Raw genomic sequence first — 21,882 nt, 5'->3', positions numbered from 1 at the left:
TAGAAGGTCTTATAGGTCTTGATGGAACCATTCAACTTCAGCTTCTTCACCATTAGTGGTTGGGGCATAGACTTCGTTTACTGTGATATTGAATGGTTTGCCTTGGAAACGAACAGAGATCATTCTGTTGTTTTTGAGATTGCACACAAGTACTTCATTTCAAGCGCTTTTGTTGACTATGATGGCTACTCCATTTCTTCTAAGGGATTCTTGCCCATAGTAGTAGATATAATGGTCATCTGAATTGAATTTGCCCTTTCCTGTCCATTTTAGTTCACTGAATCCTAAAATATTGATGTTCACTCTTGGCACCTCCTGTTTGACCACTTCCAGTTTATTTTGATTCATGGACCTAACATTCCAGGTTCCTATGCAATATTGCTCTTTACAGCATTAGACTTTACTTCCATTGCCAGTCACATCCACAACGGGGTATTGTTTTTGCTTTGGCTCTGTCTCTTCACTCTTTCTGGAGTTATTTCTCCACTCTTCTCCGGTAGCATATTGGGTACCTACCAACCTGGGGAGTTCATCTTTCAGTGTCATATCTTTTTGAATTTTTATACTGTTCATGGGATTCTCAAGGCAAAAATACTGAAGTGGACCCAGACTTGCCTGTGAGTGTCCAGGAGTCTCCAGTGGAGGCGTGGGTCAGCGGTTGCCTGCTGCAGGGTCGGGGGCACAGAGTGCGGCGGTGTGTTCGTGGGACCTTTTGAAGGAGGTCACCGTTATCTTCATTACCTCCACCGTAGTTTGGTCTCAGGTCAAACAACAGGGAGGGAACACAGCCCCGCCCATCGACAGAAAATTTGATTAAAGATTTACCGAGGATGGCCCCACCCATCAGAACAAGACCCAGTTTCCCCCACAGTCAGTCTCTTCCATCAGGAAACTTCCATAAGCCTCTTATCATTATCCTTCAGAGGGCAGAAAAAATGAAAAACACAGTTACAGAAAACTAATCAAACTGATCACATGAACCACAGACTTGTCTAACTCAATGAAACTATGAGCCATGCCGTACAGGGCCACCCAAGACAGGCAGATCATGGTGGAGAGTTCTGACAAAATGTAATCCACTGGAGAAGGGAATGGCAAACCACTTCAGTATTCTTGCCTTGAGAACCCCATGAACAGTATGAAATGGCAAAAAGATAGGACACTGAAAGATGAACTCCCCAGGTCAGTAGGTGACCGATATGCTACTGGAGATCAGTGGAGAAATAACTCCAGAAAGAAAGAAGGGATGGAGCCAAAGCAAAAACAACACCCAGTTGTGGATGTGACTGGTGATAGAAGCAGGGTCTGATGCTGTAAAGAGCAATATTGCATAGGAATCTGGAATGTTAGGTCCATGAATCAAGGCAAATTCGAAGTGGCAGGAGATGGCAGGAGTGAACGTCGACATTCTAGGAATCAGTGAACTAAGAATTGGAATGGAGAAATTTAACTGAGATGACCATTATATCTACTACTGTGGGCAAGAATCCCTTAGAAGAAATGGAGTAGCCATCATAGTCAACAAAAGAGTCCAAAATGCAGTACTTCGATGCAATCTCAAAAATGACAGAATGATCTCTGTTCGCTTCCAAGGCAAACCATTCAATATTACAGTAATCCAAGCCTATGCCCCAACCAGTAACGCTGAAGAGGCCGAAGTTGAACAGTTCTATGAAGACCTACAAGACCTTTTAGAACTAACACCCAAAAAAGATGTCCTTTTCATTATAGGGGACTGGAATGCAAAAGTAGGAAGTCAAGAAACACCTGGAGTAACAGGCAAATTTGGCCTTGGAGCACGGAATGAAGCAGGGCAAAGGCTAATAGAGTTTTGTCAAGAGAACTCACTGGTCATAGCAAATGCCCTCTTCCAACAACACAAGAGAAGATTCTATACATGGACATCACCAGATGGTCAACACTGAAATCAGACTGATTATATTCTTTGCAGCCAAAGATGGAGAAGCTGTATACAGTCAGCAAAAACAAGACGGGGAGCTGACTGTGGCTCAAATCATGAATTCCTTATTGCCAAATTCAGACTTAAATGGAAGAAAGTGGGGAAAACCACTAGACCATTCAGGTATGACCTAAATCATGGCAGTTCCAAGGCACTGTCAAAAGACCAAGGAGTGGGTGGTGGGTGGTGGCCCAGTTCCTGGAAATTCTTACCCTTTTCCCAAAATAGTTGGAATAATCCTCCCACTCATTCAGTTCAGCTCAGTTCAGTTCAGTCGCTCAGTCGTGTCTGACTCTTTGGGACCCCATGAATCACAGCATGCTGCCAGGCCTCCCTGTCCATCACCAACTCCCAGAGTTCACTCAAACTCATGTCCATAGAGTCGGTGATGCCATCCAGCCCTCTCATTCTCTGTCGTCCCCTTCTCCTCCCGCCCCCAATCCTTCCCAGCATCAGAGTCTTTTCCAGTGAGTCAACTCCTCGCATGAGGTGGCCAAAGTATTGGAGTTTCAGCTTCAACATCAGTCCTTCCAATGAACACCCAGGACTGATCTCCTTTAGAATGGACTGGATGGATCTCCTCCCACTCATTAGTATATGAAATTACCCTGCCCATAAAAACTAACCATGCCACATTTTGCAGCAGCACTTGCCCTCCGCAATGGCCCACAAACTCTGTCTAGTGTGCTTTCTCTCTGAATCTGAATAAATCCACTTCTTACCCATCACTTTGTCTCTCACTGGATTCTTTCTGCAATGAGACATCAAGAACCTGAGCTTCATTATTAGGTCCTGAAATAAGGTTCCATAGGTTTTGGCTGGGTTCTAATTCCATGCAGGATTTTGGCTGGGTTCAAGTACTGGCCACGTGGGTTCGAGTCCCAAATGGGTTTTTGCTGGGTTTGAGTCCCAGCACATAGGTTCAAGTCCCACTCTTGAACCTGTGGTTTCAAGGGAACTAGATCCCGCATGCTACAACTAAGAGTTCCTATGCTGCAAGTAAAGATCCTGCATTTCACAACAAAGATGGAAACTCCTTGTGCCTCAGCTGAGACCCAGCACAGTCAAATAAATATTTTTTAAAAAGAAAAGAACTGGGCATGTTTATCTTCCAACAGAAGATTCTCGGAACTTGCCGGCAATTCCCCAAACTCAAGGCCTCCTGGAGGCAGAAGCAGGTCATGTTCCATGGTGCCTGCCTCCATCATGTGGGTCTCTTCTGGGGCCAGCTCTCAGAGAATCTGCCTCTGCTCTTTCACCTATTTCCCAGCATTCCCCATCTTCCAGTTTTCTTTTATTTTTCCTCCTAACCCTCACATTGATGGATAGATTGTTACCTGGTGAGTCATTTCTTTCTTTTTGTCCCTTCTAGTGGGAGCAAGGAGGAGAGGAGTTACTATCATGGTCACTGGGGTGTTCAGAGCCCAGTGCCTGGCATAGCAGGCCACCATATTTGTTCAATGAAGTAATGGTTCTCAAAAGGTAGCCTTGAAAGAAGAAATTTCAGCATTGTTACAAGTTAATTATGAGGCATCCATCAATGGAGGAATGGATAGACAAAATGTGGTATACACACAATGAAATACTGTTCAGCCTTTAAAAGGAGAGAAATTATGCAAGCTGCAATGTGAATGAACCTTCAAGACATTCAGTTCAGTTCAGCTGAGTCGCTCAGTTGTGTCCAACTCTTTGCAACCTCAAGGACTGCAGCACGCCAAGCCTCCCTGTCCATCACCAACTCCCGGAGCTTGCTCAAACTCATGTCCATCGAGTCAGTGATGCCATCCAACCATCTCATCCTCTGCCCTCCCCTCTCCTCCTGCCTTCAATCTTTCCCAGGATCACAGCCTTTTCCATGAGTCAATTCTTCGCACCAGGTGGCCAGAGTATTGGAGCTTCAGCTTCAGCATCAGTCCTTCCAATGAATATTCAGGATTGATTTCCTTCAGGATTGACTGGTTTGATCACCTTGCTGTCCAAGGGATAGGCTACCCACTCCAGTATTCTTGGGCTTCCCTTTTGGCTCAACAGGTAAAGAATCCATCTGCAGTATGGGAGACCTGTGTTCGATCCCTGGGTTGGGAAGATCCCCTGAAGAAGGGAAAGGCTACCCACTACAGTATTCTGGCTTAGAGAGTATGGGGTCACAGTTGGACATGACTGAGTGACTTTCAAGACATCAGTCACAAATGGACAAATACTGTATGATTCCACTTCTATCAGGTCCCTAGAATAGTCAGATTCAGAGACAGAAAGTAGAATGGCGGGTGGGAGGAGGATGGGGAACTATTTTTTGATGAGTACAAAGTACTTTTAGGAGATGAAAAAGCTATGGGTGGTGATGGATATGTGATAGTGGGGAACGTGCTTAACACCACTGTACACTTAAAACTGGTTAGGACGGTAAACTTTGTTACTGTATTTTACTACAATAAAAAAAAAAAAATGTGGGTAATCAGGCGAATGTGGTCTTCCTAAAGGTAGATAATAGTTGAGAACAACTTAAAGACTGATAATAGCGTATGATTATAAGACCTGAGTGGCTTCTTCATTTACGTGAAGAGGAAGAGAAGGCAGTCAAATATATGGATCTAGAATTTGGGATCGGAGAACACAATGGCAACCCACTCCAGTACTCTTGCCTAGAAAATCCCACGGACGGAGGAGCCTGGTAGGCTGCAGTCCACGGGGTCGCTACAAGTCAGACATGACTGAGCGACTTCACTTTCACTTTTCACTTTCACACATTGGAGAAGGAAATGGCAACCCATTCCAGTGTTCTTGCCTGGAGAATCCCAGGGACGGGGGAGCCTGGTGGGCTGCCGTCTATGGGGTCTCACAGAGTCGGACACGACTGAAGCGACTTAGCAGCAGCAGCGTATAAAGATGCCAACCGACCAGAGAGGTGACTAACCATGTTTCAACAGGACGCACTCTAGGAAGATGAGAGAACAGTGAGCAGAATGAGTTGTGTGATTCCGCGTGGTTTTTCCTACAAGACACTTACCAGAAGTGGCCCATTGACACGGGGTCACCTCCGCAGACCCGGCCTCCGCCAAGACTCCGCCCTCTTCCAGGCCCCGCCTCCCGCCCGCCCGGTTCCACCCCTCCTCTTGGATCCGCCCTCTTTCAGGCCCCGCCTCCTCTGCTCCGCCCCGGCAGAGAGCGGAGAGCAAGCGCTGGTGACTCCGCAGACGCTGCGCCTGGAAAGGTGTGGAAGGGGCGGGGAGCGCAGGTCATCCCCATCCCTTCCTCTCTCCCCGCCCCGCTGCTGGCCGGCCAGCCGCCCTGGCTTGCGCAGGCCCGCGGCCACCCGCGCCTGAACGCTGGCTCGGGGCTCCACTGCTTTGGCCTGGGGGCGGGGCCGGCGCGCGGCGTCATGCATATGCATGAGCGACTCGGCGGCTCCATTGTGCCCTCGGAGCGGGCGGCGGCGCGATGGCGCGGGCGGCGGCAGCCCGGGGGCGGCGGGCGGCGCTGAGGGCGGGCTGAGCGCATGGAGCAGCGCGGACCGGGGGCCTCGGCGGCGAGGGGCCGGGCCGGGAGGCGAGGAGGTGAGCGGACCGGGCGGGCAGGTGCGGGCGGCGGGGGCGGCAGGTGCGGCAGGTGCGGGAGGCGGCAGGTGCGGCGTCCCAGGGCCGGGCGCTGCGGAGCCTCTTAGGGGCCCCGGCGGGGCTGGATCCGGCCCTGCCGCCCACCTGCCGCACCTGCGGCGCGTGCGTCGTGGTCCTGGGCCGACTGGTCCTCTGCGCGCCGAGGCCACCCCTCACCTGAGCCTTTGTTGGGGTTGACCGGAATCCGTCCAAGCACCCGAGGTGTCTGGGCAGGAGCCTCACACGGGCCCTCACCCAAACTGGCCGCGCTCCCTCCTTTCTGCGCTGTGGCCTGAAGGCTCACCTTTCGGGCCCCTCCGGGCCGTGCGTGCCGTTGGCAAGCGATGTGAGACCCTCGAAGGTATGCTCTGGGGCTGGCGACCCTAACCTTTCAGCCCCCAGCCGAGATTTTGGTGCAAATACCGTTTTCCCAACAGGACATACTGAAGCTCAGGCGCGAGCGTGTCCTGCCCTCCCTCGCAGGGGTGTCCTACCCTAGCCTCCCCCATCTGCTCCCCTGTCCCCCCCAACCCTGCTCCCCCTACCCTGCTCCTCCGAACCTTCCTTGCCTCCCCGAGACCTGCTTCCCTACATCATGTTCCCCATACCCTCTTCCCGATAGTTGCAGAATATCCATGGTGATGTGTTTAAGTCATTTGTATTATCTCAGAAGATTTCACAGGGAAATACACAGAACATGTGACTCGATCTGTAAGACAGTTGATAGGGCGATCACAGACTCACCCACCAAATCCTGTCACACTAGAACCAGAGGGCTTCCCTTGAAGAAGCTCCATAGAGCTAACAGGATAGGTGAAGGATTCTTAACCTCACCTGGTGAGTACTGGTCTTAGGGACTTGTCACACCCAGAGGGTGGTTCCTGGCTGGAAAGAGAAAGGTGAGATAATGAATGACAGATTCAGAAGGACTGGTAGGATATACCTGGGGAGGACTCCCAATCATGGGATTGATCTCCAGAGGCAGCCAGGCCTCTCCATGGAGTGTCCACTAGCCCTTGGATCCAGGATGGGAGCCGGGGCTGATGATTTAAAGGTGGTCATGTGTCTTCCCCTCTCTTGGTCCTAGAGTGGCCACCACGTACCCATTTTCCACATTGTAAACTGAGGCTCAGGGCAGGGCAGCCCTTTAGCTGTTCTCTGGAATTTCCCACACCTGGGCCATTGAGCAATGCTCCTTCCCTGGCATCTTGGATGAACTCTGAACACTTTAGCCAGTCAGTGTGTGACCTTCCAAGTCAAGGGGCAGGACTTCAGCCACTTGAGCATGTGAGCCCCCACTTTTATGTCCTCCTGGGACACTTGAGCTGTTTGTTAGTTTTCCTTCTCTGAGCCTGTTTGACTCCAGTGTTTCTCTGCTTCGGGCCCATCACCAGGAACTGTGGATTCCCTGTGCTGGAGGAGGCAGCAAGTCCCTGCTCTATGACTGTGTTGGCACTGCCCTCCTGGGGTCTGGTGGGTGGTTGCGAGGCATGCTGCTGCTGGGTGCCTCAGCAAGGAGCATGGCGTGGGGGCAGAAGAGGTTGACCCATGGCAACATCTGCCTTTGGAGACAGTAGTGCAGATACTCTGAGGTCCTGGGGAAGGGGGGTGTGAGGAGTGAGTTGTCTGCAGCTCTTTTACTGGAGGAAAATGTGATCTGACCCCCACCCAGAAAGCCATGTGGCCTTCTAGACTGACATCATGCCAGGGCTTTCTGCCAAGGTCCTGGCTTCCAGTGAGAGTTGATGTACAGGGAAAGCCCCCCGCCAGCAGGAAGCCACCAGAGGCTGGCACTGGCCCTGCACACACCCAGGCTCCTGCTTAACTCTTCCTCTGACGGCCAGGAGGTGGGAGGAGGGTCTGCACTCACACCACATCGCTCTCCCTTTGTCAGGAGCAGAGGGTCCCCCCCAGTCCCCAACCTGGAGAGTTTGGGGCTTGTCAGGGAAGAGAATTGACTTGGTTCAGGAGCTTGGCAGGAAGTCACTGCCCCCGCTCAGTAAGCTCGGGGGCGGGGGGAACTCAAATGTCTGTGGTCTTGTCCACAGCAGAGAAGTCATAGGGGTGGAATTCCCCAGACTCACATGATGTAGGAAGCTGCACTGGGCCCCAGACCAGCAGCCTCCACAGGGGCCCCTGCCCTGCACCTGCCCTGTCCCCCCTCCGCCCCAGCTCTCCGGGGCTTTCAAACTGTGGTACCAGCAGCAGCACCTGCAAACTGACTGGAAATGCAAGTCTTGGGCCTCACTCCCCCCTCTGAACTCAAAGTGGGGCTGAGTTCTGGTGAGCCGCCGTTGGAGAAGCTGCAGTTGTGAACTAATACAGCCTGCCCTGGGACTCTGACCCGGGCCAGGGGACCCTGTCTTCCTCCTGCTCTTCCCTTTGGGAGAGCAAAGTGGGCCTGGCCAATCCAGCCAGCTTTAGTGTGGGAAACGATGGCCCTGGGCATCTCTGTGGGCAGAGAGAGCTGGCGGTGGTTGTACATTAAATAAATTTGTAGTTTGAAAGAATTATAGATTCTTGAGACATTACAGGAAATAACACAGAGAGCTCTGTATCTTTTATTGGTTTTCCCTAGTGGTAACATCTTGTAAAAGTGTAACACAACATCCCAGGAGGGTACAACTCCATCAATACAGTTGATACCGATATTCCATGCCCACCTTCTATATCCCACTCGCTTTGCTTCCCTCCTCCCCACGTTTAACCCCTGGCCGCCACCCATGTGCGCTCCATTTGTGTAATTACGTCATGTCAAGGATGTTATGTAAAGGGAATCATCCAGTGTGTAACCTTTGGGGACTGGTTTTTTCCATGCAGCGTGGTTCTCTGGAGATACCTGCAGGTTGCTGCCTCTATCAGTAGCCCTACCTTTTTATGCCTCCAGGCTCACAGTTGGTTAACTCTTCACCATTGAAGGATATCTGCGTTTCCATTCTTTGGCTATTAGGAATAAAACTGCTATAAATACTCACATACAGATTTTTGTGTGAACCTAAGTTTACACTTCTCTGAGATACACTGTTCAGGAATACAGTTGCTAGGTTGTATAGTGTGCTGCGTGCTTAGTTGCTCAGTCGTGTCTGACTCTTTGCGACCCCTTTGACTGTAGCCCACCAGACTTCTCTGTCCATGGGGATTCTCCAGGCAAGAATACTGGTTGCCATGCCTTCCTCCAGAGGATCTTCCCAACCCAGGGATCAAACCCAAGTCTCCTTCATTGCAGGAGGATTCTTTACTGTCTGAGCTCCCAGGAAAGCCCTGGTTGTCTAGTAGCTGCATGCTTAGTTTTATAAGAAACTACCAAATCATTTTTCAGAGTAGCTGTACCATTTTATATTCCCACCAGCCATGCATGAGAGACCCAATTTCTCCTAGCCAGCATTTGATGGTGTCACTTTTTTTGTTGTTGACTGTGGCATGTGGGATCTTTGCAGCATGTGGGATCTAGTTCCCTGACCAGGGATCCAACCCAGGCCCCCTGCATTGGGAATGCAGTCTTAGCCACTGAACCACCAGGGAAATCCCACTATTTTTTTATTTTAGCCATCATGGTAGGTGTGTAGTGATGCCTTGGTGTGGTTTTAATTTGCATTTCTCTGATGGCCAGTGATGGTGAACATCTTTCCGTGTGTTTATTTGCCATCTGTACATCCTCTTTGGTGAAATGTCTCCATATCTTTTGCTTGTCTTCTAACTTTTTTTTTAACTTTTGTGTTTTGAGAGTTCCTTATATATTCTAGATACTTGTCCTTTGTCAGATATGTGGCTTACAGATATTTCATCCAGTCTGTAACTTGTCTTTTCATCCTTTTTGTGGGGTCTTTCACAGAACAGAAATTTTCAATTTTTCTTTTTATGAATCATGCTTTTGGTATCAAACCTAAGAAAGTTCTTACGATTTTGTGCTATACATTTAAAATCTGTGACTCACTTTGAGTTAATTTCTAAGATGTGAAGTTTAGGGGGGTTTTTTGTTTGTGTTTGTCTTTTGCTTTTGCATGTCCAATAGGTCTGGCACCATTTGTTGAAAATACTGTCTTTCCTTCTTTTTGCACCTTTGTCAAAAACTTTGTCCATTGGGTATGTTTGTGTGGATCTCTATTGAGTTGTCTAGTTTGCTCTATTGACCTCTGAGTCAATCCCCCTGCCAACATCACAGTCTAGAGTAGCCTGCCTATGTTCTAAGTCTTGAAAACCCTCTTTATTGCTCCAGACCCCACTCAGCAGGTCTAGGGGGAGTTTCTATTTGTTGGCAGGCACCCCCCCCAATCCCTCATTGCAGTGTCACCATCCTGGTGGTTGCCCCCACTGGAGACAACCAGACTTCCCTTGCCTGGCTAGGAGATTCTGGCTCCCAGGCCCGAGTCCAGCGACCCCTGAGCCTTCTGAAGCCACCAGCCCTTTGCTTTTTTTGGCCTCTACTTCCTGGTTGTCACATGGTCTGGCACTTGACTCCTCTGGGGAGGAGCATAGGGAAGGGGAGCAGGGTCCGGTGTGAGGTGGACAAGCCCACCAGATGCCTCCTTCCTCTGCTTGTTTAATCCATCACCTCCCCTCCTAGCCCTGGCTCCAATTCTGGGACCTGCTTACCCCAGAGAGGTAAGGGGAGGCCTGGGGCCCAAGTCACAGTCCCCACTGTCTCCTTGACCTGCTCTGGGGTCCTGTGGAGGGACTGTGGAGGAGCCCCCACTCCATGTGCCTTCAGAACTGTGTTTGCAAAGGACGTGATCGTAACCCTGCCTCCCTGGGGCTCCCTGCCTCCCTGGTGCTGCCCTGTCCGTGAGGTCCTGATGGAGTGTGAGCTCTGGGCTTAAGTGAGTCCCAGGGCTGCCCTCTCGCTCCTGAACCAGAGGGAGGCACTGTGAGTTCTGAGGAGACAAGACTGAATTCTGCAAGTTAGCTTCCCCAGGTAGAGTGTGTGTGTGTGTGTGTGTGGCCTTGAAGCCCCTCAGAAGCAGTGGTGCTCTAGGATGGAACCTTGACACAGTCGAGTGGGGCTTCCCTTGAGACCCCCTGAGAACCATGGCCACTGTGGTTAGGCTAAGTGGAGGTGTGTGTAGAAAGTGGCCCTGGCAGTGCCAGCAAGGGCCTCCAGCCTGGTAGGTGAAAGGTTTGCTTGCGGGGGTGTCTGAAGGCGTTGGCAGCCTGGAGGAGAAGCCAACCACTGCCTCGCTGGTTTTCTGAGGTGCTAAGTGGAAGAGAGCTGGCCCCACACAGTGGGGGGAAGCATCTCCCTTTCCAGCATTGGCATACAAGTTTCATGAGTGTCCACTGGCCCCAGCTGCTATGTCTCCATTGGGTCGCCGCCAGCCCTCTGCCCACTGTGCTGTGTGTGCATCCCTGCCTTGTTGCATCATCACCCTGGACGTCAGGCAATCTGTAAGGGGTCAGGTCTGCCCCAGGCAGCCCCCTTGGCCTCAGAACAAGGGAATGGGCACATGTCACCCTTCTGCTGCCCTGGGGTGGGGGGCTGCCAGCCAAGGATGAGCTGCTGACCCCACACCGAGTTCCAGCAGGTGTCCCACACACACACACCCACACCCCAGTCTGGCTGGAGGATAGCTGACCCTGTGACCCTCTGGCATCTGGAGGACCTGCCCACCACGGGGTGGGGCAGTGCCTCCTGGTGGCCCCCTATGTTCTTCTGGCCTTGCCCTCTACCCTGGGACTTGTGTGTGGTTGGAGCAGAGGGGCCGGGGTGGATTCTGGCAGAAGTTGGGTCCTGAATGCTCCCTGGCTTTTATGTGTATCCAGGCCTTCATGTAGGGAGGGGGAATGTGGAAGGTTTTGGTGATCAGAAAGCCTTCTTCCATCTTCCAAAGGTATTCCAGGGGCTCTTAGTGGCAGGGCCTGACCAGCAAGGGCTAATGCTGGCTTCTGGGCTAGATGTAGGGGAGTGGGGTGAGCAGAGGTTTTTCAGGGTCGGCAGTGTAAGGTCGGGCCAATGCTAGGGTGGCCTGACCGCCCCGCCCAACCGCCGAGTGGGCCCCCGGTCCCCTGTCACCCTCTCTACCTTCCATCCGTGATAGCAGAGGCAAGACAGGGCTTGGTTCTCCCAGCTGTGTCTCCACGCACTTCCTTCCCCCTTGTCCCTGCAGCCAGAACAGCTGAGTCTCACGTGAGCACCAGTGAGAGCCGCTTCCTGCCTCCCGCAGACCTGGCCTTCAGGCTGTTCCCAAGCCAATGAACCCCATGAACCCCATGAAACCTGCCCTGCCCCCCGCACCACACAGGTGAGTGGGGGCTCTGGCTGCCTTCTCCTCTCAGGCCTCAGAACATGGGAGGGTGGTGGTCAAATGGGACCCCACTGCCCCCAGCCTTCAGATCCTCCCCAGTGGGGTTCTCGGCACTTGAGGCCTCCTGACTCAGGCTCCCCACCTGTGCCTGTCTGTGCAGTGATGGTCCATTCGCGTATGAGGCGGTGCCTTGGCAACAGAGTGCCACTCAGCCAGCAGGATCGCTGTCTGTGGTCACAACCGTGTGGGGAGTCGGCAACGCAGCACAGAGCCAGGTGAGCCCAGCCCTGGCCCCACCCTGGGAGGCATCAGGGCCCAGCTCAGAGCTTGGAGGCGTGGAGCTAGGGCTTCCTGAGTCTCCCACGTCCTCGGAGACTAGCTCTCCCACGCATGGCATGGGATCCTCTCCTCCTGTCTTCACCTGGCCTGCACACCCGCACCTGTGCACAGCTCCCCACCACCCCTGCCGCCCCTCTGGGCCACCAGCTCTCCTCTGCCCCCACTGCCGCCTCTTCACCTGCCAGGCCTCTTCTTTCCAGCACTTTAGAACCACTGCACGAAGCAGGTTGTTTGCATGGTCTCCGTTAGTGATTCTCGGTTCCTTGTAGGTTTTGGGGAACCCCATGGGCCCTGCAGGGAGCCCCCCCGGCAGCTCCGTGATGCCCGGCATGGCAGGCGGCAGCTCCTCCCTGAGCTCCTCACAGTGCCTCGGACAGCAGGCGTTTGGCGAGGGTGGTGCCAGCAAGGGCTACGTGCCGCAAGGGGTGTATGGCCGCGGGGGCTACCCCGGGGGCCCTGGCTTCACTACTGGGTAAGCAGGACCCTCCTCCCCTGGCAGGTGGGCCAGGAGCCCTGTGAGGGCGATGCTTCTTACTCTGTGGGCACCAAGGAGCTGTGTGATCAGGAGTTATTGTGACTCTGCTGCTCCTGCCAGCTCCTGAGCTAATGATGGGGTATCTGGGAAAGAATGGGGCTCCCCATAGGTGCCATGTGCCCCCCAGGAGAGGCCAGGGAAGTGCCTCTGAGCCGAGCTTTCTGTCTCTTGAAGGTATGTGGGAGGCTCAGGGGGGCCGGGGGGCCTGGGCCTCCCCTCACACGCCGCACGGCCATCCACCGACTTCACTCAAGCAGCGGCGGCTGCTGCAGTGGCCGCAGCCGCCGCCACGGCCACAGCCACAGCCACGGCCACCGTGGCCGCCCTCCAGGAGAAGCAGAGCCAGGAGCTGAGCCAGTACGGAGCGGTGAGGCCCCGCAGCTGCTCCTGTGTGCCCATGTGTGCTGGCCCAGAAGACGGGGGCCTGTCAGGCAGCCAGGGTGGAGGACTTGGGGACATGCAGCCCATGTTCCAGGGCTGATGAAGATGAGACAGGAAGGGAGTGGGGAGCTGAGGGGAGAGGCCCCGGGCTGGGGACAGCCTGCCTGCAAGGGGTGGGCTTGGGGATGACACCCACACTGGTGGGTAAGGTCTGGATGGTTCTTGTCTTCTTTCCCCAGATGGGGGCCGGACAGTCTTTTAACAGCCAGTTCTTGCAGCACGGTGGTCCCAGAGGGCCCAGTGTGCCCAGCAGCATGAACCCAGCCAGCGTGGGAGGGCTGATGGGCCCCTCCAGCTTGAGCCCCATGGGCATGAACCCCACCCGGGCAGCGGGCCTGGCATCCCTCTATGCAGGGCAGCGCCTGCCCCAGCAAGGGTACCCGGGTCCCCCCCAGGCCCAGCCGCTGCCCCGACAGGGTGTCAAGAGAGCCTACTCAGGCGAGGTGAGTAGCCGGGCTTCCCTCCCCATGAGGGCCATCAGAGCCGTTGTATGTGAGAGAACTGGCCATGCCTGATGAGGGACACCATCGTCCCTTTGTGGGAGCTGGCTTCCTTGACACCTCCTCTTCTGGGCATTTTTCTCTTTCCTTCTGCAGGTGTACCCTGGGCAGCAGTACCTGCCAGGAGGCCAGTATACGCCTGGTGCCACCCAGTACGCGCCTGGCCCCGGGCAGCCCCCTGCCCCATCCTCCTACCCCGGGCACAGGCTGCCCCTGCAGCAGGGCACGAGCCCATCCCTGTCCACCGCCAGCCCTGCAGGACCACACTACAAGGTAGGGCCAGCTCCATCCCGGCCTCTGCGACCGCGGCTGGCCCCACGCCCAGCACTGTGGGACACTGACAGACCTTGAGGCAGCCAAGGCCGGCTGGGGAGTGGGCCCTGGAGTGCTCAGGTGACCAGGCAGTCACAAGCTTCACAGGGTTTCTGACCAGTGTAGGGCAGCTCCCAGGACAGGCAATCAGGTTTGAAAGGAGCCTCCCTGCACCGTGAGATATGGTAAAGGCAGTAGCAGGCAAGTGCCAAGCCACTTTAGGGAAAAGTGTCCCCTTTCCCTCTGCTTGCTGCCAAGTAGCCTGGCGAGGGGACAGGCCAGAGGGGTCAGGAAGGGCCTGAGTGATAGAGATGCTGCTGGAGAAGGGCGAGGAGATGTGAGCACCTCTGTCCTTTCAGCCTCTGTGGCTTCCCGGTAAATCCCTCTGATGTGTGGGGTCAGCTCTTTTTCTGTAGTGGTAATTCTGTAAATTATGAAATCTCTGTGTGCTCCCTGTGGATTATTTGGAAAACCCAAGAAGTGTATAAAGAAGAAAAAAGGCCAGCACCCACCCACGCATATGCTGAGTTCCCGTGTCCCCAGCCCTCTCCTAGGGTCAGTTCCAGGCCCTGCTCAGAGGCAGGCGGCAGCCCCAGGCACATGCGGTTTTCTCTCCTGCAGCCTGCAGAACAGTTCAACGGGCAGGGTGCCAGCTTCAACGGGGGCAGCATCAACTACAGCCAGCCTGGCCTGAGTGGGGTATGGCCAGATGGGCAAGCGGGCGGGAGGCTCACGGGGTGGGTGCAGGGAGAGAGGGCACTCAGGCAGGAGGACGTGTGGAGGCCCAACCAAGCGCCCCTGGGGCTGCCCCCTGGCCTGACCGTTCCCAGCAGGTGCTCCAGGAACAACCACCCCCTTACCAGTCCACCTCCACTGTTTGCTCCACCCCACAGCCCGCTCGTTCCATCCCTGGCTACCCCAGCTCCCCACTGCCCGGGAGCCCCACGCCACCTATGACCCCCGGCAGCAGCATCCCCTACATGTCTACCAGCCAGGAGGTCAAGTCTCCCTTCCTGCCTGACCTCAAGCCCAGTGTGAGCAACTTGCACCCATCGCCACCCGGTGAGTGAGGTCTGCTCTCAGGACAGGTGGGCAGGGGGCTCTGGAGAGTCGTGCAGGGAACTTGGGGGGTGAGGGGAGGGCTTCACCTTTATTTTCTGTTAATGGAGCTTTTTGCAAATCTATTCGAGGTGTAGATCATCTCTCTAGAAAAACAGCCATGCACCCAAAGTTATGGGTATGGTTCCAGGGTATGTATGGGCCCCCAGAAGCCTGCTCCTGATATCTGGGAGACCACTGCAGCAGCAGCAGCAGCTGGGGTCTTAAAACCCTGACTTGAGCACTGGGATGGTAGCAGGTAGCCCGTTCACACCTCTTCTGCCTCCTGCTCCCTCTGAAAGCACCAGAAGTGCCACCTTTTTGGGTGGGGAGCGTGTTCTCCGAGAGTCGTGATGCAGGGATCATTGGGCCAGGCAACTGAGGCAGGGAAGAATGGCACGACACCAAGATCCTATTTCCGTTGGAGGTGAAGGCCGAGCCCAGAGTCCTAGGAGAGATGCTGTCCTAAGCCCCAGCCCCATGGAAGGGGAGGAGGGGCCACACTCCCCTCCACCATGGGCCCCACGATGGGGGCAGGGGCAGGCTGCCGGGCCTGTGGCCTGCTCACACCTGCATGGCCTGCTTCCAGGCAGCGGCCCCTGTGACGAGCTGCGGCTGACCTTCCCCGTGCGGGACGGGGTTGTCCTGGAGCCCTTCCGCCTGCAGCACAACCTGGCGGTGAGCAACCATGCCTTCCAGCTCCGAGACTCCGTCTACAAGACCCTGATGCTGAGGTGAGCAGACGCCTGCCCCGCGGCTCATGGGCCCACCCGCTGCCCCCTGGCTCTCAGTGTCCGTCCTCCCCATGCAGGCCTGACCTGGAGCTGCAGTTCAAGTGCTACCACCACGAGGACCGGCAGATGAACACCAACTGGCCGGCCTCAGTGCAGGTCAGCGTCAACGCCACCCCGCTCAGCATCGAGCGCGGCGACAACAAGACCTCCCACAAGCCCCTCTACCTGAAGCACGTGTGCCAGCCAGGCCGCAACACCATCCAGATCACCGTCACCGCCTGCTGCTGCGTGAGTGCCCAAGGCAGGGCAGGGCGGGGCCGTCAACACTGAGGAAGGCGGCACTGGCTCTCCTTCCCATGATGGGCCTTTGAGAAAAGGGTCTCAGTTAAAAATGTCCTGGCAGCTTTCTGGTTAGGTTCAGTAACTAGACCTGATGCTCGTGTAAGCATCAAATGTTAATTATGTAAGAGAAGCAAGCTAAGCTTTCTTCTTTCCTGGAAGAAGCTCACAAAGTCCCGAGTCCCAGCTGACCCTGAATCCTTGTTAAGGAGTCATCTGGGTTCCGGCAGCTCCAGATCCAGCACTAGAAGAGGCACTTAGATGCACAGCTCTGATCAGCTTAGGTGGGAGAGAGCAGAGGCAAGGCAGCCCTAATGCGGCCCTGTGGGCCTGGGATGTTATCTCGTGGACCCAGCATAGGATGCCAGTGGATGCTGTAGGCAGGGTGCACTCAGGGGCCTCTTGAATAATTGTGTTTCAACAGAGAGGCCGTGGTTGAACACTGGTGCAGACACACAGTGAGCTTTACCGATAGGTGTGGTTGTCGCCTCCTGACTCCCCGGGGAGGCATGGCAGTAGCCCGCCTGTGCATTAGCTGTGAGAGGAGGGTGGGCCAGCACAGAGCGTCCCTGGGCCGCACCCCGCTGACCACATCCTCCCGTTGCAGTCCCATCTCTTCGTGCTGCAGCTGGTGCATCGGCCATCTGTCCGCTCAGTGCTGCAGGGCCTCCTCAAGAAGCGCCTCCTGCCTGCTGAGCACTGCATCACCAAGAGTGAGTGGCCCTCACGCTCCTCGGCTCTGCTGGGGCCACTGCCACACCTGGCACGTCCCCAAGTTAGACACGGCTGTCTCCTCTGGGTCGGGGGCTCCATGCAGAGGGTAGCGTCAGTCCCAGAATGGCCCTCAGAGGTACTGAGCTAGCAGTGGCCTAGTCCCGCTTGGCAGCCCTCACTCACGTCCTGCTTTCCCCTGTTGGTGTCAGTAAAGCGGAATTTCAGCAGCGGAACCATTCCGGGCACCCCAGGGCCCAACGGAGAGGATGGGGTGGAGCAGACGGCCATCAAGGTAGCCCTCAAGTGCCCCATCACCTTCCGCAGGATCCAGCTCCCTGCCCGGGGCCACGACTGTCGCCACATACAGGTGGGTGGTCACCACAGTGCTTTGCCAAAGCTTTTGCTGCCGTTTAACTGTTTTTGGCAGATGTGGCCTCTGAGCACCTCAGCTGATGGGTGGCAGGGCAGGCCAGCCAGTGGACAGGAGGCCAGGCTCCCCTGCCCTCTTCCCTCATACTGGGCTTTTGTTTCTTCTAATATTATCCTAAGTATGACAGCCATTTTACTGGGTTCTTGGGGCTTCATTGTATTTTTCTTATTTATTATTTTATTTACTTATTTGGCTGCACTGCATCCTAGTTGTGGCGTGCAGATCTTCAGTCTTTGTTGCGGCCATGTGGGATCTTTCAGTTACTATGGGCAGAATCTTTAGTTGCTGCATGTGAACTCTTAGTTGCAGAATGTGAAATAGAGTTCCCTGACCGGGAATCAAACCCAGGCCCCCTGTATTGGGAGCATGGACCCACCTGGACCACCAGGGAAGTCCTGGGGCTCCGATTCCAAACAGCATCGGGGATGCAGGGCACAGTCTGCTCCCTGCCTTGCCCCCAGGAGCAGCACCTTAGGTTCTTTCTGCAGAAACACTGTGGGTAGACAAGTACCCGCACCCTCCCCCTCACTCCCCACCTTTTGGTTACATAAGCAGTGTACCCATCGCTGTATGTCATGTTTTTCTTCCACACAATGTCCTGGAGGTTGTTCCCTATCAGCACGGTTGGCCAATTCTTGCTTTGGCCACATGTCATTCCCATGAGGGCTCCGTAGGCATCCTGTCTCTTACATGAGGATGGTGCCACGGTGAAAGCCTGGCACATGCACCTTCTCAAACATGCAGTAAATAAGCCCCATGTCCCTGGAACCGCAGGGCTGGCTCGCAGGGCATGGCTAGGTTAACCCCAGCCCCAGTGTGAGTAACCGTCTCCCCTTTCTCTGCAGTGCTTTGACCTGGAGTCCTATTTACAGCTTAACTGTGAGCGAGGGACCTGGAGGTGCCCCGTGTGCAAGTGAGTGTGTCAGAGACGGTCCCTGTGACTCTGGGGGTGGGTGGCACGTCCTCAGGGACTGTTAACAGTCATTTCCTTCCATCAGCACTGAGAAGTGCCTGCCCCAGATGTGGGGCTCACAGTACAGGCCTGGAAGGATGGTGCTGCTCGAGTCAGGGACGTCATGCAGGGTCACTTCACACAGGGGGCAGAGATGTGACGGGGCCCATGCCCCAGGTGAGGTCGGGCCAGCCTTCTGAGCTGTGTCCCCTTGGTTTTCTACAGCAAGACGGCGTTACTGGAGGGCCTGGAGGTGGACCAGTATATGCTGGGCATCCTCATTTACATTCAGAAGTAAGTCTCCTTTCCTACAGCCCCAGAGGGCAGCCCTGGGACAGGTGCAGAGACACCCCGTGCCGACTCAGCATGGAGGAGGCTCGGCTCCAGGCCATGGACAGAATCCATGTCCAACCTGCATGCCACAGGCATGTGGAGCGTGCTGGGCGGTCACAAGCATTTGAGTGGAAGGTCGGCCTAGAAACAGTGCATGGCCAGGAGAGGCGGCAGGGCAGGTGGTAACCAGCCCCGCTGTCCCTGCCCAGCTCTGACTATGAGGAGATCACCATCGACCCCACGTGCAGCTGGAAGCCAGTGCCGGTGAAGCCTGACTTACACGTCAAGGAAGAGCCAGATGGTCCAGTGCTGAAGCGCTGCCGCACTGTGAGCCCTGCCCACATGCTCATGCCCAGCGTGATGGAGATGATCGCCGCCCTGGGCCCGGGTGCCACGCCCTTCACACCCCTGCAGCCCCCCTCAGCCCCTGCCCCTGGTGACTACCCTAGCCAGGGTGAGTACAGGGGACTCGCCCTGGAAAATTAGGGCCGGGGCGATGATCCAGCCACTCCTACCAGTCTGCCGCCTGTGAACGTGTTGCTCTGAGGGCCACAAGCCTGGGGGCCTGGTTGGAGTTGGGGGTACAGATGCCCAGCTGGGTATGGGGGACGGGCAGCGGGGCCTGGGCTACGGCTGTGCCCACCTCCCCAGAGGTTTGGAACAGAGGTCTGTGTTGGCACGCTTCCAGACCAGCCCCATCCAGCCCTGCGGGTGGGCGTGTCTGGGTGTGGTGGGTCCCATTCCTGTCCCCTCACAGCCTCCTGGCAGTGTCATGACCACTTCCCCCAGCATCAACGAGAAGAAATGCCCTTTCCCAAGTAGCAACTTCCATAAAGGCCAGCATCCTCTGGGCGAGCGCAGTGAGTCCCGCCCATGCTGTGGCCCGTCTGCCCTCGTGGCTTGGCCAACATGAGCCCGCTGCCCTCACCTGGACCTGGCTCTCCTCTCTCAGGTTCCAGCTTCCTGGGACCCGGGACCTTCCCCGAATCCTTCCCACCCACCACGCCCAGCACCCCAACCCTGACTGAGTTCACCCCAGGGCCTCCACCTGTCTCCTATCAATCCGACATTCCCAGCAACCTCCTGACGCCAGAGAAGTCCGGCCCCTGCCTCCCAGGCCAGGTCAGTGTCGAGTCGAGGGGCTGTGGAGCTGTCCCCCCAGGGAGCCCTCGAGCTGTTTTACTAGCTTGTTCTCTCCTTCTCAGATGGCACCAGCAGGTCACCTGGACCCAGCCCATAACCCTGGGCCCCCAGGGCTGCACGCCCCTAACCTTGGAGGCCCCCCAGGGCCCCAGCTGCATCATCCAAACCCTCCCCCAGCATCCCGGCCAGCTCTGGGCCCAGTGAACTCGGGGCCTCTCAGCGAGCTGGCCTTCAGTGCTGCCACAGGCATGATGGGGCCCCCAGTGTCTGGGGCAGGGGAGGCCCCGGAACCGGCTCTGGACGTGAGTACTGGGCCCTGTGCTGGGGAGCACTCGGAGCTGGGGCTCGGGGGTGCTTATCTGTTCCCAGGGTCTGTGCACTTCATAGAAGGAAAGACAGTGACTCCTCCGTGACTTCCAGACTCGGGGAGAGCTGGTTGGGTGATGCTAGCATTTTTGTTGAGTGTCAGGTGTCCAGAGTAGCTGTGGGGTGATTGTGTCCAGGCACCTGGTTCTCAGGACCTGCACACCAACGTGGCACATGCAGAGTCCCCGGGAAGACTTGGCTTGTGGCCAGTGACACCGGCCTTAGGGTCTGACTTGACTTGTCTGACTCACAGGTGGTGTGCGAGCCAGAACCAGTGCATAAAAGACAGGTGATTGTCCCTCCATCCTGATAAATGAATACAAAGTTCAACGTGAAAAAATGTGGAAAGCACAGCTCAAAGCAGAAAATTCCACCTTCTGCATTCATGCTGTTCATGTTCAGGACCCCTCATGGGCCGGGGTGTCCCATGTTGTCCTTGGACAGCTTAACACAAGTGATTCCTGGTTGCAGAGCAGTCTTTGGCAGGAAGAGGCCCTGTGAGGAGCAGACCGAGGGGCTCTGGTGCTAGCCTGTGTTGGAGGCTGGCGGGGGGGCACCCCACTTCCCAGCTGGGCCTGGGGACCTGGTTGGGATGCTGCGGCAGGTCTGAGGCCAGAGCTGCTATCAGGTGGTTTGCTTTGTCCCCAGCTGCTTCCAGAACTGACTAACCCCGATGAGCTGCTGTCCTACCTGGGCCCACCCGACCTCCCCACGAACAGCAACGATGACCTGCTTTCTCTCTTCGAGAACAACTGATCCTGTCTGTTGACCACCTGGCTGGCAAGGACATGTCCACCAATGTCTCGCACCCTTCTCTCCAGCCCAGCCCCACCTGACACCAGCGGCCCTCCCCACGTGTACACCTGGAGCTGGGACCCGCCCCTGACACCTGGCTGCTGGAGGCTGCACTGCACTGGCTGGGAGGGGAGCCCTGGGGCAGGGTTCTCACTGGCCTAGTTTGCAGCTGCAGAACTGTTTTTGAGGAGATGCCCAGCCCTGCCCCGATCTGTACCAGCCCATGCTTGTCCAGCCCTGCCTGGTTCATGCATACCCACCACCCTGAACTCCAGCCTCACTCAGGCCCCCCACCCTGCCTGCTCCCACCAACCTGCATCTTGTCCAGCGTTGACCTTTCTGTTTCAATGACCTGTTTGGTCCTAGGCCAGCAAGGAGTAGGTTACTCTGTCCTGGGGCCTGGTGTTGCCCAGCCCGCTATGGCAGGGGCTTCAGGCTGAGGCTGGGGTTGGGGGTCTCCAAAGCACACAGTGTACATAGTGTAGAAACACTAATAGATGTAGGGTGACTGGTCCCTCTGTGCAGCTTGGGTCTCCATGGGTTCCTGCCCTCACCCACGTGCAGGCCGGGAGGGGTGGGGGGGCAGCAGGCTCCCTCCTGCTGGTGGTTGGGCTCAGACTCAGCTCTATGTTCAGATTCTCCAGCAGCCTGTTCCCCCCAAGTTCCCCTTTTCTGTAAGAGTGAAGAATTGGTCCCACAGTGTTTTTTAAATCCACCTCTCCTCCCACATCCACCCTGGGGCCATGCCAGGTGGGGGAGGAGGGGCCACCACACTCTAGGTGCAGGGCCCAGTCGTGTCCCCTGTCTACCTGTCTCTATTAAAGGACTCCCTCGTGGTGGGCCTGGCAAGTCCCTCCTTCCTGCTCCACCTGCTTACCACACATGGGCGGGGCTCCCTGCTCAAGGCAAGGCCCAGCTATTTGCAACCCGTGGTAAATTTCCTTGTCCCTGGAATTTTCCAAGTTGGCTCTGGCTAGAGAGCTATTTGTGAAGTGTCACCAGGGCTGGGAGACACATCTGCCACCACGTCACCATGTGGGCTTGCCTCAGGCGTGAAGC

General features: G+C 55.7%; 1 protein-coding gene across 6 annotated transcripts; it reads left to right on the top strand.

Annotated features, from left to right (window-relative positions):
• The first annotated feature begins 5,355 nt into the window (after nucleotides 1-5,355).
• Nucleotides 5,356-21,666, top strand: ZMIZ2 (zinc finger MIZ-type containing 2). 6 transcript variants are annotated; one of them, XM_055421091.2, is made up of 20 exons: nucleotides 5,356-5,514; nucleotides 11,655-11,789; nucleotides 11,953-12,067; nucleotides 12,401-12,603; nucleotides 12,841-13,033; nucleotides 13,287-13,550; nucleotides 13,704-13,880; nucleotides 14,541-14,618; nucleotides 14,813-14,981; nucleotides 15,607-15,751; nucleotides 15,829-16,039; nucleotides 16,698-16,803; nucleotides 17,014-17,171; nucleotides 18,080-18,147; nucleotides 18,412-18,480; nucleotides 18,729-18,973; nucleotides 19,472-19,641; nucleotides 19,725-19,964; nucleotides 20,282-20,317; nucleotides 20,677-21,666. In XM_055421091.2, the coding sequence occupies exons 2-20, from the start codon at nucleotides 11,740-11,742 to the stop codon at nucleotides 20,782-20,784; spliced, it is 2,805 nt and encodes a 934-aa protein (XP_055277066.2). In that variant the 5' UTR covers nucleotides 5,356-5,514; nucleotides 11,655-11,739; the 3' UTR covers nucleotides 20,785-21,666. The 6 variants fall into 6 exon arrangements, with proteins under 6 accessions (XP_055277066.2, XP_055277063.2, XP_055277068.2 ...); XM_055421088.2 differs by having other exon boundaries at nucleotides 14,463-14,618; XM_055421093.2 differs by lacking the exon at nucleotides 14,541-14,618.
• Nucleotides 21,667-21,882: the final 216 nt, after the last annotated feature.

Source organism: Moschus berezovskii, chromosome 3, assembly GCF_049115385.1.
Source record: "Moschus berezovskii isolate FMDL1 chromosome 3, NW_MosBer_1.0, whole genome shotgun sequence".
In the NCBI taxonomy this organism is placed as follows: Eukaryota; Metazoa; Chordata; class Mammalia; order Artiodactyla; family Moschidae; genus Moschus; species Moschus berezovskii.
This window is presented reverse-complemented; position numbering and strand designations above follow the sequence as displayed.